This window comes from Branchiostoma floridae, chromosome 1, assembly GCF_000003815.2.
Source record: "Branchiostoma floridae strain S238N-H82 chromosome 1, Bfl_VNyyK, whole genome shotgun sequence".
Classification (NCBI taxonomy): Eukaryota; Metazoa; Chordata; class Leptocardii; order Amphioxiformes; family Branchiostomatidae; genus Branchiostoma; species Branchiostoma floridae.
In genome coordinates this window covers 18672908-18685343 of record NC_049979.1, presented here as the reverse complement: position 1 = coordinate 18685343, position 12436 = coordinate 18672908, and the positions used below count along the sequence as shown (strand labels likewise).

The 12436-nt window shown below is 40.8% G+C and overlaps 1 protein-coding gene across 1 annotated transcript in view; it reads left to right on the top strand.

The window, feature by feature from the left end:
- The window catches only part of LOC118411261 (nesprin-1-like), a gene marked incomplete in the record, with an annotated part of 114399 nt that overhangs the window by 46639 nt on the left and 55324 nt on the right, over positions 1-12436 (top strand). Inside the window, 26 exon segments of the mRNA XM_035813467.1 lie at positions 61-223; positions 453-617; positions 744-908; positions 1155-1316; positions 1796-1927; positions 2164-2328; positions 2576-2781; positions 3062-3182; positions 3429-3584; positions 3699-3857; positions 3990-4316; positions 4575-4778; positions 4919-5029; positions 5496-5618; positions 5942-6064; positions 6413-6517; positions 6686-6805; positions 6973-7149; positions 7428-7586; positions 7896-8045; positions 8185-8303; positions 8506-8713; positions 9053-9196; positions 10803-10991; positions 11602-11722; positions 12024-12229. Coding sequence (XP_035669360.1) covers positions 61-223; positions 453-617; positions 744-908; positions 1155-1316; positions 1796-1927; positions 2164-2328; positions 2576-2781; positions 3062-3182; positions 3429-3584; positions 3699-3857; positions 3990-4316; positions 4575-4778; positions 4919-5029; positions 5496-5618; positions 5942-6064; positions 6413-6517; positions 6686-6805; positions 6973-7149; positions 7428-7586; positions 7896-8045; positions 8185-8303; positions 8506-8713; positions 9053-9196; positions 10803-10991; positions 11602-11722; positions 12024-12229 — 4180 coding nt within the window.

Here is a 12436-nt window from a genome sequence, read left to right as displayed (position 1 = left end):
ATGTCTATATGTATTGTAACCAGTAACTCTTCAATTAATTTTTTTCTCTATATTGCATAGATTCCAGCATATTCAGCAGAATGTTGCTGACCATGCTGCTGCTCTGAGTGGCCTGAAGGAACAGGCACTAGATTTGGGCAACAAAGACAGCCATGAAAACAACCTAGCAAGGAAAGTCAGCCTGCTGTCAGGAAGATATCAGAGCCTCACTAAAACCGCCAAGGTGACTTCAGATCATGCCAGTTATAAACTTGTAATGTAAATTCATGCGTTTGCTTCCATGAAATTCAAACGCATGTTTAATGTTTTATCAAACTATTCAACACTGAAACATTGAATATGAGGTCATTGTTTTCATAATGTCTTGTACATGAAATGTCAACCTGTTGCTATAGTTTTATCATCTGACTAGATGCATGCAATAAATGCTGTATTAATTATTACCTTTACAGGACATCCTAGGCCAGTGTGGCCAACAGGTGACCCAACATGAGGAGTACCATCAGGGCTTACAGGAGGCTCAGGACTGGCTGGAAGATTCAAAGGGTCAGCTCAAATCACTGTCCAGCACATCTGGCTCCAGGGAGCAGATAGAGAAGAGACTGGCAGATGTGCAGGTAGGACAAGTAACGTTTCTTATCCTCATGTATCATCACAAAGAAAATTGACTTATGATAGATTTCCAACTATCGACATTTTTTGGGGTAAGGAAATTTTATCATTTTGTGATATTGTATTTTCAGCTGCTGCTGGCATCTAAACAGCAGGGTGAGCTGAAGTTGAATGTAGCTGTAGGGCTTGGGGAGAAAACCATGGAGAACACAGCACCAGAGGGCAGGAGCATCATACAGCAGCAACTGGACTCTCTACAGAAGGACTGGCAGGCATTTGGCAGTTCTGTTTCTGAGGTAAGACTATTCTATCATTTTACAGTCTTGATTCATTGTAACTGCAAATGAAATCAGCAAACAAAGATACTAGTATATCAAGCTTGCATCTATTAATATTTCTATATAAAAAGAAAATAACACAGAGACTTAAAAAGTAAAATGCATAATGTACAAATATGAATTTGTAGTACTGCCAAAACCTTAGTGTTTCTTTAATTCAAGACTTTTATGTCTTGGAACTAACAATGTTTTCTCCATTTTTAGACTAAGGCTAGTCTAGAAAACAGCCTCCTACAGTGGGGCAGTTACCAGGAAAGCCTGGATGAGCTAACAAAATGGCTACAACAGACAGAGTCCACCCTAGATAAAGACCTACCTCTGGTTGCTGACCTTAAGGAGAAGAGAGCTCAACTTAACAAACAGCAGGTAACAAACAGTATGGTGTCTACTCACCATAGTGGTAATCTTAACAAAAATTATTAATCATTTTACTTATGTCTGACAGTATGACAGGTAAAGCCATATAACAGATGTACAATGCAACATCCTCAATTACATTTGTTATTTATGTTACATCTTACCAATGACCTCTGACCCCTCCTCATTATCTTAAGTTCATTGAGTTGATTTTTATTTTGACACAGTTTGCTTTCAATACTTCTTATGTTATGCTTCTACATTTATGTTGACTCATGTTTTTGATTGTTTTGTAACCTATTTTGTAAACTGTAAAAATGGACTCCAGGAAGAATAGAGTTTACGAGAAAATTGTAAAGTCTAATGGAGATCTCAATAAACAAACAAAAACATCCTATGTCTCTCAACCCTTGTGTTGATTGGGGATGACAATACGTCTTAAGACAAGCAGTGAAATTGAGTTCAGTACATTCCTATCCCCCCTACAGGCCATTCATCAGGACATTGTGACCCACCAGTCTCTGCTGGAGAAGGTGGTGGAGAAGGCTGGCCAGGTCACATCCGACAGTGATGTCAGTGACATCAGGGAACACTATGCGCAACTGCTCACTAAGGCACAGGTACATTGTATGATACGCTTATGTCACTTCTTTGTCTTCATTCATTATATTGATAGATACCGGTAGTAGCCCTGTCTCAAATTTTGCTATGTTATTGCAGATGCAATAGACTGCCATTATGGATAAAGTACATTGTTAAGTTTTATCCATCTAGATTCATTCTGAAACTAGAACCTGTAGCTCCAAACAAAAATACATTGGTGTATTAAATGATTATCTCGCCCCTCCTAACATAGGATCGTATCAGCCACATGGAAAGTGTAGTGTCAGACCACCAGCAGTACCAGGAAGCCCTGCAGTCCTTCCAAACATGGTTCAGCCCAGCACAGGAGGAGCTACGTGGGTGTGCTGAGGCATGCACAGAGAGAGCAGCCACTCAGACCAAGTTGGAGAAACTACAGGTAACCAATCTGGGCAAATATACATTGTGTAGATATGAATTGGTATCAGATCATACATTTTACCATTATCAACAATTGTCCAATGACAACTTTTTATCAGCATAATCAAGACTAGTTAGAAGTCAGTGTCATAATTTTTTTCTTAATTTTTTTCTCTTTAATTTAGAAGCAAAACCAATACTTTGACATTGAAAATTCATGCATTTACTACACTGGAGACACATATCTGTTTCATCTGTCTATCTAGGAGTTGCAGTCCTATGTGACCACTGGTAAGTCCATGGTGGAGCACCTGTCATCCCTGGGTGACCAGACACTGCTCAACACCTCCCAGCCAGGAGCCAAGCACATCCAACAGGAGATCACAACAGCACACAGGGAGGTAGATGAGTTCTCTGGAGACATCAGAAAACTCACTACTGACCTGGAGGTCTTGCTGGGAGAATGGAAAAGGTAATTTCATTCCTTCATTGTTCTTGTGATATAAGGTCTTGTAAATGATATGTTCATGTTGATTCCTATCTAAAAAAAAAGTGCTGCATATGTTTCAATAAATTTTCATTTTGTAAACCAAGTTATATCGTCATTTCTTGAACTTAATTTTTAATAGAAGTGTTTGTCTTCATGATAGAGAATAATGGCTCTGGACAAGGGCATAATTTGACATTTGATTAATGTATCTAATTCTTATAGCAAATGCAAGCATTTACAAGGTTTTAACCTTTTAATACAGATATGAGGAAATGGAAACAGAGCTAACAACATGGCTGGCAAACATGGAGTCGATCCTGAAGGCTGAGCTTCCACTTGTGTCAACTGTACAGGAGAAGAAAGAACAGCTTGCCAAGTACAAGGTACAGATTGCATTATTGAGGATAAACGTGGCCAACAGTACTTTTTTGCATTTACATATGTGTGAGGCTTGTTAGAACTAATAGCCTTTGTCAGTAGTAATATAGATTAATAAAATGCAAATGACAGAAGGAAAGGTTCAAAAACACCTGAAGACTGTAGAATCAGTTAGTACCTGCACGTCTTGACTATGGCTATGTAACAGTCATTTGATTGAAAACAATTGGTCCAACTCTTCACTGTTTTAGTCTCACCATGATGAGGTGATGAAGAGGAAGGCTGCTCTAGAGGCACTGAGTAAGCAGGCTACAGTGGTGATGGGACACCAGGCAGCAAATGTCAGCTTGGGGTCACAGGTCACCAGCATCACTTCACACTTCCAGTCTGTGGCCATCATCAGCAAGGTGACTGTCTGAAATGTTGTACAAAATGAACTATTTTTAATGTCAGGACACATTAAATGTGGATAACAAGAATCAATGTAGTTATCTTACAGAGTTAACTCTTTATGCCATCAGGATCTGGTGAAAAAGCTGGACCAGACAGTGACAGATCATGAACAGCTTGATGTCTCTGTTAAGTCCACCACACACTGGATCAGCCAGCTGAGTCAGGAGATACAACGCTGTAAATCAAACACCACGCAACCGCTGGAGACCAGGATCAAAACTCTCAAGGTAAGAAAAGTCTTTATCTTCTTTTTCAAAGCTATTTCAGAATCAGTAAAATAGACTTGTAACAACTGTTCTCTAGAAGCACAGGGAATACTTCATCAGTTGACTAAATGTCTGCCACCTTCTGTATCTTAGGATCTGGGGACCACAGTCCAAGATGGGAAGTCCAAACTGAAGGCAGCCTCGGACAAGACAGAGAAAGTCCTGACCACTACAGCAGCCCATGGGCGCACGATCATCACCAAGGAAGTGGAGAGGCTGAAGAAAGAGTACAAGCAACTTGATACCTCCCTTCAGGAACTACAGACTTCAGTTGACTCAGATGTCCATCAGCAGCAGGAGCATGTCGAGGCTGTGGAGACCTTCTCCACCTGGCTGAAGGACTTGGAGTCCAAACTGTCAGCTGATGTGGAGGTGGGGGCAGGCCTGGGGGAGAAGAAATCACAGCTAGAGAAGTACCAGGTATGATCATAGTGAATGTCTTCATTGGCTTGCAGGGTTATGACGTACATGTAGTTCCTTCAAAGCTTATTAAATAGCTTGACTTAACCATGCTCTTATTCTAGCGGCCGGCTTGACAGTTTCTACCTTCTCGTGGAGGGGGGGGGGTCATTAATCCCAGCCAGCAGGAGATTGTTTAAATACAGGCTGGTTCAAAGCTCTATTAGTTGCTATAAACCTGCAGTAATGTCCTTTTCATGTATCTGTTTCCTCACACAGGCCCTCCACTCAGAGGTCCTGCAGAAGAAGTTGACCCTGGATGACCTGAAGCAGCAGGCAGCACAGCTGAGGGAGCGAGGAGGACAGGAGTCAGCCAGCCTGGGCCAGCTGGAGAGGAGGTTCACCATCATCATCACCAGGCTGGAGGAGATCATCACCATGTTTGTTAAAGTCACCACCACACACACTGAGTATCAGGGCAAGGTACATTTGGGCATCCCCGTTGCATTACTATACATAGTGAATTTTATCATCTGAGGCTAAATGTGTTAGATTATGGGCGTGTCTCTGTTAACATATTGCTACTGTTCAGATAAATAATGATAATTATTTTTCTGTTCCAGGTACAAGAGGCAGAGAAGTGGCTGATGCTGATGTCTAACAAGGTGATGTCTGAAGGCAGCAGCCAGTCGGCCAACCTGGAGAGTGCACAGCAGGAGCAGGAGCAGCACAAGGTAGGTTTGGGTTTCAGACAGTGTATTTGATCTTGACTGTTACACAATGAATGACTCAAGTTTTGATACTGTTAATAAGTTTTGAGATTGAGCTAAAAACGTTAAGACTGTAAATTATAGCTTATTTGATGTAACTATTCATGAAATGCCACCACAATTAATCTAATTGTACCATGACTGTGATGTTTTATGTGTTGTCTGTATCAGTTTTGTTTTTATGTGAAATGTCTGTCTGGCACAAGTTTTTACTTTGCATGGGATGTCCTATCCTTAATGATATCACCTTTTGGTATAGAAAGTTTGGATCCAGAAAGCTTAGATTTAGTTTGTACAAAACAAGTTAGACTGCAGTATATCTGTGTTGCTTTATGTGGTCACAAATGTCTGCAAGTACAAGCTTGGCTGTCTCATAAATCACATTTCATGCACTGCTCTTCCATCTGCCTGCACCACTCCCATCACCTAGGCTGTAATGCAGGAGGTAGAGGCTTTCCAGTCTAACATAGACAGCATCAGAGACACCGGCAAACAGCTTACCTCACCTAAGATCCCCATGGCTGATGTAGCCAGGGCCAAACTCAAGAAAAAGGTATTTCTTAACTTCAAGTCATTGAGTTGTAACACCTTGACTTTGCATGCATGTGTCTTGTGTCTTTTTCATCTTCAAGTTGTACTTGAGATGACCAGTTGCTTTTGTTAAGGTTTTACGTACATGCGATAGATCTATCATGGTCTGCTAAAAGGTACTCATTCAGAAGTCTTTCTAGATTACCACTTTTTCTGTCTTCAGTTATGTATTAAATGACTCATGGTAGAGTTACTTGGACATATTAACAAACTACACTGTTAGCATTTTCTGCTGATAGAGAATGAGTACAAATTGTCAGGACTTAACACTGTGTTTTACAACAGGTGTCCTCCCAGGTGGACACCCTCCAGTCCAGCTATGGTTCTGTGAAGGCTACAGGCCAACAGGTGCAGCAACAGCTACAGGCTGCTGTTCTGAAACAGGAGCAGCTGCAGGAGTCTTTTCAGGTGGGCAACATTGTCAGGTTTTCTAATCTATGCAGTTAAAAAGATTACCTTTCAAATAAATTTCTCTTCACTTCTTCCTCTCTTCTTCTCTTCCCTTCTGTAGAATGAAAGAACAGATATTCAACTGCTTTTCAGGAAGAATTAGAAGGAGTTCTTGTGTATAAATGCATGTGTCAATAGGCTTTGATATGATATGCTATGTGCTGAAAATTGCTTTCAGTGCAGATGTTCATATGGCATTGTAACATATGCCAACTGCTAGTCTTATTCTCAGCCCTTTTCATCCCAACTACAATTTTCAAGGCTAGCTAGGGTTAATTAACTGTTTAATTTCCATTGAATCACTAGGCTGCTGATGAGTGGCTGAAGGAAGCTACAACCACTGTTCAAGGGGAGGAGCCAGGCCATGCCTCTAGTCTGGAAGAGGCTCAGAAGATACTTCGGGAACAAAAGGTATGAAAACAATTGATGGTCTTTGAAGTTTCTTTACTTTGTGTACATTAAGCTTTTAGTAGAAAAACATTGATCAGTACTTTTGATGATAAAATGTCTTTGCAGAGAGCATTGTGTTCATGTAAGTTTTTGCAGCAAATCATCATCAAACATCTTTTTCAACTCTAGGTCATGCTTGAGAAGACAAAGGCAACAGAATCCTCCATATCTGCCATGTCAGATGACACTGGTGATTACACAGATGGCAGCACCCCTCTACAGACCAGGCTGGAAGAAGTAACAGAACAGGTAGGCGTCCAGATCTCCCCACTGCCAAAACATTTCTTCTCATGTCCTTGTTACTATTAGGTTGTGTAATGCTGTTGACCACTGAAAATGTGTTACATCCCATGTCATCAAATGTTTCAGTTCATTGTGTTGACATTAAGTTTTCTTTATTTTATCCCATCCTACAGCTGCAGCACAGAGTTACAGTAGCTTCAGACCTAGTGACTGAGTGGGAGGGTCTGGAGAAGACCAAGGGCAAGCTGCAGTCCTTCCTACAGGAGGCAGAGAAAAACCTGTCCCAGCTGAAGGGGAAACCAGCTGAACTCAGCATCAATAGAGCAAAATCACAGTCAAGTCAAATACAGGTCAGTGCTGGGAATTACATTTGGAAATTAGTCCAGTATGAGTAATCTTCTATAAGTGTTTGCAGCTATTGTGTCAATTGCATTACCAAAAACATTGTGCAAGCCAGATGTATTTGGTAGTACAATTGTGATAAAAAGTCTACTACCAAAGGCAAAAGAATTTACTATCTGATGTGCCTGTCTTAGAGAACTATCCATCATATTATAGTCACAATGAATTTTGTCTGTTTTACATGTGGATAGCTGCCCTTAATCAATTGTGTGTTGTTACTATATAGGAGCTGGCAGAAGAGGTGAAGTCAAAGGAGACCTTTTTGAAAGCTCTTGAACAAAAATTCATCAGTCTCTCAGGAGACAGTCCTGAGGCAAAAGACCCAGTGATTTCAGAACTACGAGAACAATTGGAGCAACTGTGTACCAACACAGCTGCCCTCCAGGTCAGTACATGATGCTATTTTGGATGGTTCATAAATGCTGTTTTGGCTTTGTGAATATTGTACAGTTTGAGCTCTCAAAAGTGTCCATTGTAGATAACTTTGTGAACATATGTCCAGTTATCATAAAAGTTGATATTACGTTAGGCAGAACTCAGAGACCTTTGAAATTGTCCTGTTCATAAAGTTAACACCTTAAGAATTCTAAACAGAGTTTTAATATCCCAGCACATCTATGTTGTTTGTACTGGAGGGGAATCACAAAATGAAATTGATTTGTACATAATAGTATCTGTTTGTCTGATATACCAGGCTCAGAGAGAAGGGGAGCTGAAGGCAGCAGAGGAGTACCAGGATGCTCGTGAACAGCTGAGCTCCCAGCTGGAGCAGTACCAGGTCATCCTGGGTCAGCTGGACCAGGACAGGGACAGCACCACACCTGTCAGGCTGGACAAGGCCAAGGTAAGGGGTTGCTGGTCATTTTTTAAATACATTATTACCAGATTGAAGACACCTTGACTGGAAATAAGATTTGATAATTTTCTTGAAACAAGACTTTTCTTCATTCATACTTCTCTAACTCTTGTTTATTTGACCTCAGCATCTGGTGGCAGACCTAGAGCACCATAAAGTTACCATTGAGGAGCTGAGAACCCAGGGGAAGGGCATGCAGGCAGCACTCACAGTCAGTGATCAAAAACTACTGCAAGACCACGTCAGGTATGTTACATGTAACATTTTCCCTACCGTGTGGTTGTCACAAAACGGCTTCTTGAACTCAGGCTACAAAATGGCTGTGAAGAGCAACAAATGGTCCTGATTAAATCATGTCCAGACAATTAAAGTTGGCATCTTTGCATATTTCAATGTACTCCTGATATGTGTGTGAGCAAAACTGTGACATACTTTACGTACATGTCAGCATTCTGGAAGAGCACCTTGGCCGGCTGCTGAAGGTTGCCCAATCCCAGCAGTCCCAGCTACAGACAGCCTTGGAACACTTCAGCGGTGCCCAGTTCCAGACTGCAGGCACCCAGACATGGCTGCAGACCATGCAGGGGAGGGTCACAGCACCAGTCATGCTCAAACTGGATGTACAGGAAGCTCAAAAACAGCTGGAGCAGTACTCTGTAAGTCCTGTTTTTTTTATGCTAGCATTTGTTATGAGAGTGCAAGCAATCCCAAGCAATGTTGGGGGTGGTTGAAAAGAATTTTCTCAGCTGATGTTATTGTTATTGTGTAACCAACATTGGCTTAACAAAGTAAAAGATGTTCATGGTGCTGAAATGCCATCCAGTAGGAATCAAAATGCAACTGTTGTCACATTTTCTCTCAATGCACAATACAACAATGTACTTGCTTCCTTACAGAGACACTGTACTTCAAACCTCATTCCTCTCTTTCCATAATGGGAATGTGGTGAGGAACAAAATAAGAATTTTGGTTCTTTGTTGCACCCCATGACATAGGACCTATGTAGGGAGATAGAGGAAAGAAAGGACAGCCTGACCTCCATGCAGACCTTTGTGGAAGAATTACTGCCCAATCTGGGCAAGACAGAGAGACAAGATCTAGAGGGCAAACTGCAGAGTATCCAGCAGCAGTACACTCAGGTGTGTGGCACTGTTCTCATTTTCTTAATCGTTGAAATGTTGTCATCTATCATTGATTCTTAATTCTGGGAAGCCAAATTATTGTTGACATATACAGGTTGCCTTTAAAAGTCAGCAGTTTTGAATGTTGACTTTTGAATAATGTGGTCATCATTACCATAGAAAATAATGAATTTTGCAGTTGCATGGTTGAACACTGTCCTGATTGAACGCATTTTTATTGGGTACAATGTTGTCGAGATATGGCCTGGAAACCAAACAAAAGAATGAGAATTCCTAGAGTGATCCTTAAGTGTGTCTGATAAATATGACTGTCATATTTCAGTTATCTATTCTTGTCTTAGTATGTATTAGTACTAATAGGATTAGCTTTTGTTATCCAATGATATTGTTGACAGGTCTGCTATGTAGTTTGAATTCTACTTGCCTTGTTGACCGTGTTGACAAAGCAGCATTCAGGGTTGGCCCCAAGTGTCAAAATCAAAGTTAGGTCTTAATTCATACCATTCAAGGAAGATTGAGTAATCCTGTCAGTAAGTCACATAAATTTGAGATAGGATGTCTCCACTATATTCTATCCATGCGAACAGATGTTATTGAACTGATAAAATGTAAACGTTTTGAAGGCCAGACAAGACTCAGCCATGTGTAATGCTACTGTTGCTTGGGGAAATCAGTAACGGATAAGTTTTTCATTAACTGCACTCTTCCATGAAGGAAACAGATTTAACAGTGTTCACAGGTCATGTCACCAGGCCTTATTGTGCCTTACCTTCCTTCCAGTCATAATGGCTGTGTTTGTTTAAAAGGGCAGAGTAATCAGATTTATATTGAAGTAATCCACAGAATGATAGAGATATGTAACTGTGATGAGAAACTGACATCTTTGTGCTAACAATCTATTTTTGGAGACAAAAACATTTTACTTGTTCTGTATGTTTTTTTACATTTATCTTGTTTTTTATATCTTTTTTGTATCTTATAGTACCAAGTCCATTATACTCATTATTGAATGATTCTGAGACAAAGGATTTGCATGTCACATTGTATTGTGAATCCCTTTTATAACTTTCTTGTCAGAAAATAACAAGTGATGTGAAGAATATGCATGTCATGACTAAACATTGATATATATCCTGCTGTGAGATTTAGGTATTCTGGCTGCCTCCCTTAATCTACTGCATCATGTCCCTAACTGGACATTTGTTCCACAAATGAGAATCTGTGCATCAATAACTATTGATTTTATCCCAGTATTAGGGTGAAATATCATTGATCTCATTCACCCTCTTGCTAGTCAATTACTTCAAAATTGAGTTTCGTGCCCGGGAAGGGAATACAGAGAGTTGGGCTGAGAGTCCAACCTGAAGCTGTATATCAATGTCTGGGTTTTTGGCCATCAGAGCATATTGTTTGACAGATGAATCTGCTCATGTTATGACAAGTTGGAAGTTCAGTCATCCCTGAAGATCCTGCCTGTCTGACCTGTACGTGACATAGTAGGTTGTTAACATGGAATCAGGGCCACTGTTCCAAGGAGGTGATGGTTGTTGAGGGGCAGCTGGCCATGGGGAATAAGAGTTCTTGTAACTGCATTGATGTCCAGTTGGAGAAGGATGCCAAGGGGCGGCGACAGGCTCTGGGAAGAGGTGTTTCCGAGCGGCGGGACCTCCTGTCCGAGCTGGAGCAGTGCCAGACATGGCTGGAACAGACGGGCAGGAAGGTGCAGACCCTGGTGGAGGAGCCCGTCGCCTTACAGCCCCACGGTGTGCAGAAGCAGATCAACTCCTGCAAGGTAAGGAATAGTTGTTCCTTTGATTGGGTTTTTACCTGTGTGACTTCAACTCCTGCCAGATGGCCCCAAGTAACCAAAACATCCCAAGCATGATGACTAATGGCAAGGTCAGGATAAAATAAGTCATGTGAAACAACTACAATATATCATGTGTGTAAAAGGGACAGCATTGTTGTGGTCGATGGATGGCTCCATTACTGGAGCTAGATGGGTCATCACCTCTTCATTGACTCCGTGACAATAAGGCTGGCAATTTGAAGTTCAAAGAGTATTCATGGTTGTTTGAATTTAAATCTAAGCTTGGATGAACTTAATTTGATATTGCCATTTGTAGTCTTGCAATCCTCGAATTGACGTTGTTTTGTGTTCTATTTTGTAGTTTGTAACAAGGTATTTGCTATACTCAGCTAAAGCTCTTCTTCTGGTGATAGTAAAGAGCTTGTCAAATACAGATTGCCTTGTGTAGTGTTCTATAATGACACTATTGTGAAAAAGAGAGCATTAGATTACTAGCCTATTTCTCTATTAATTACCACTTAAAGAGCTGAATTGCATTAACAAAGTAGGTCAAACAATGAGATTAAGAAACATTTGTCTGCTGTGATTACAGGCCTTACAGAACATAGTCTCCTCGTATCAGCCCAACATAGCAGAGGTCAACAGCAAAGCACAAAATCTGCTGGGTGACCTTGATGAGGATGACAAGGTCAAGCTGGACAGTGCACTTGAAGGTATTTTTATCAATACGCCTTTTCCAATTTGCTCTTATCCCGTGGGAAATGTGAACCGAAATTGATTGTCATCGATTTTTTTTGGTTAAATCTGTTTATTTCCTACAATACTGCGTAGAAATACTTATTCTCGTTCTGCATTAAACTGAGAATGATATTTGTAACATTCAATGTTTTCTTGCCTTCCCCTGTTATAAAAAGTACTAACGTTAAATGTTTTTACTAGTTTTAATTATGCTTAGTTGTCAAATTTTGATCTAGAAGAATTGTGTCCTTGAACTTGGTGTTTGCTATATTCCAGGTCTGCAGGAAGGAAATGATAACCTTCAGGACCAGCTGACCACATGTCTGGTCAGACTGGAGAGTGCCCTACAGGACAGGGAGACCTTCCAGGCTGACCTGGACAGCTGTAGTCAGTGGTTGAAACAAGCAGACATTGCGACCTTCCCAGAGGTCAAACTTGATGCCGCTTTGCAGGAATTGGAAGCCCAGCTAGATAAACACCAGGTAACAAGTACAACATTATACAGTGTGTTATGCTATCCTAGCAAGTTTCCTTGATGTATGGAAAAGACTTACTTCTATCTTCAAAACTCAGTTGACAGAAAAATATCCTGCTGCAAGCAAACTGAAAGGCTCAATGGCTTGACTTGCCCTTCTCAGTGTAATCAGTTGGAAGACTAGTGGAGATCATGAACTTAAGTGCTTTATGGA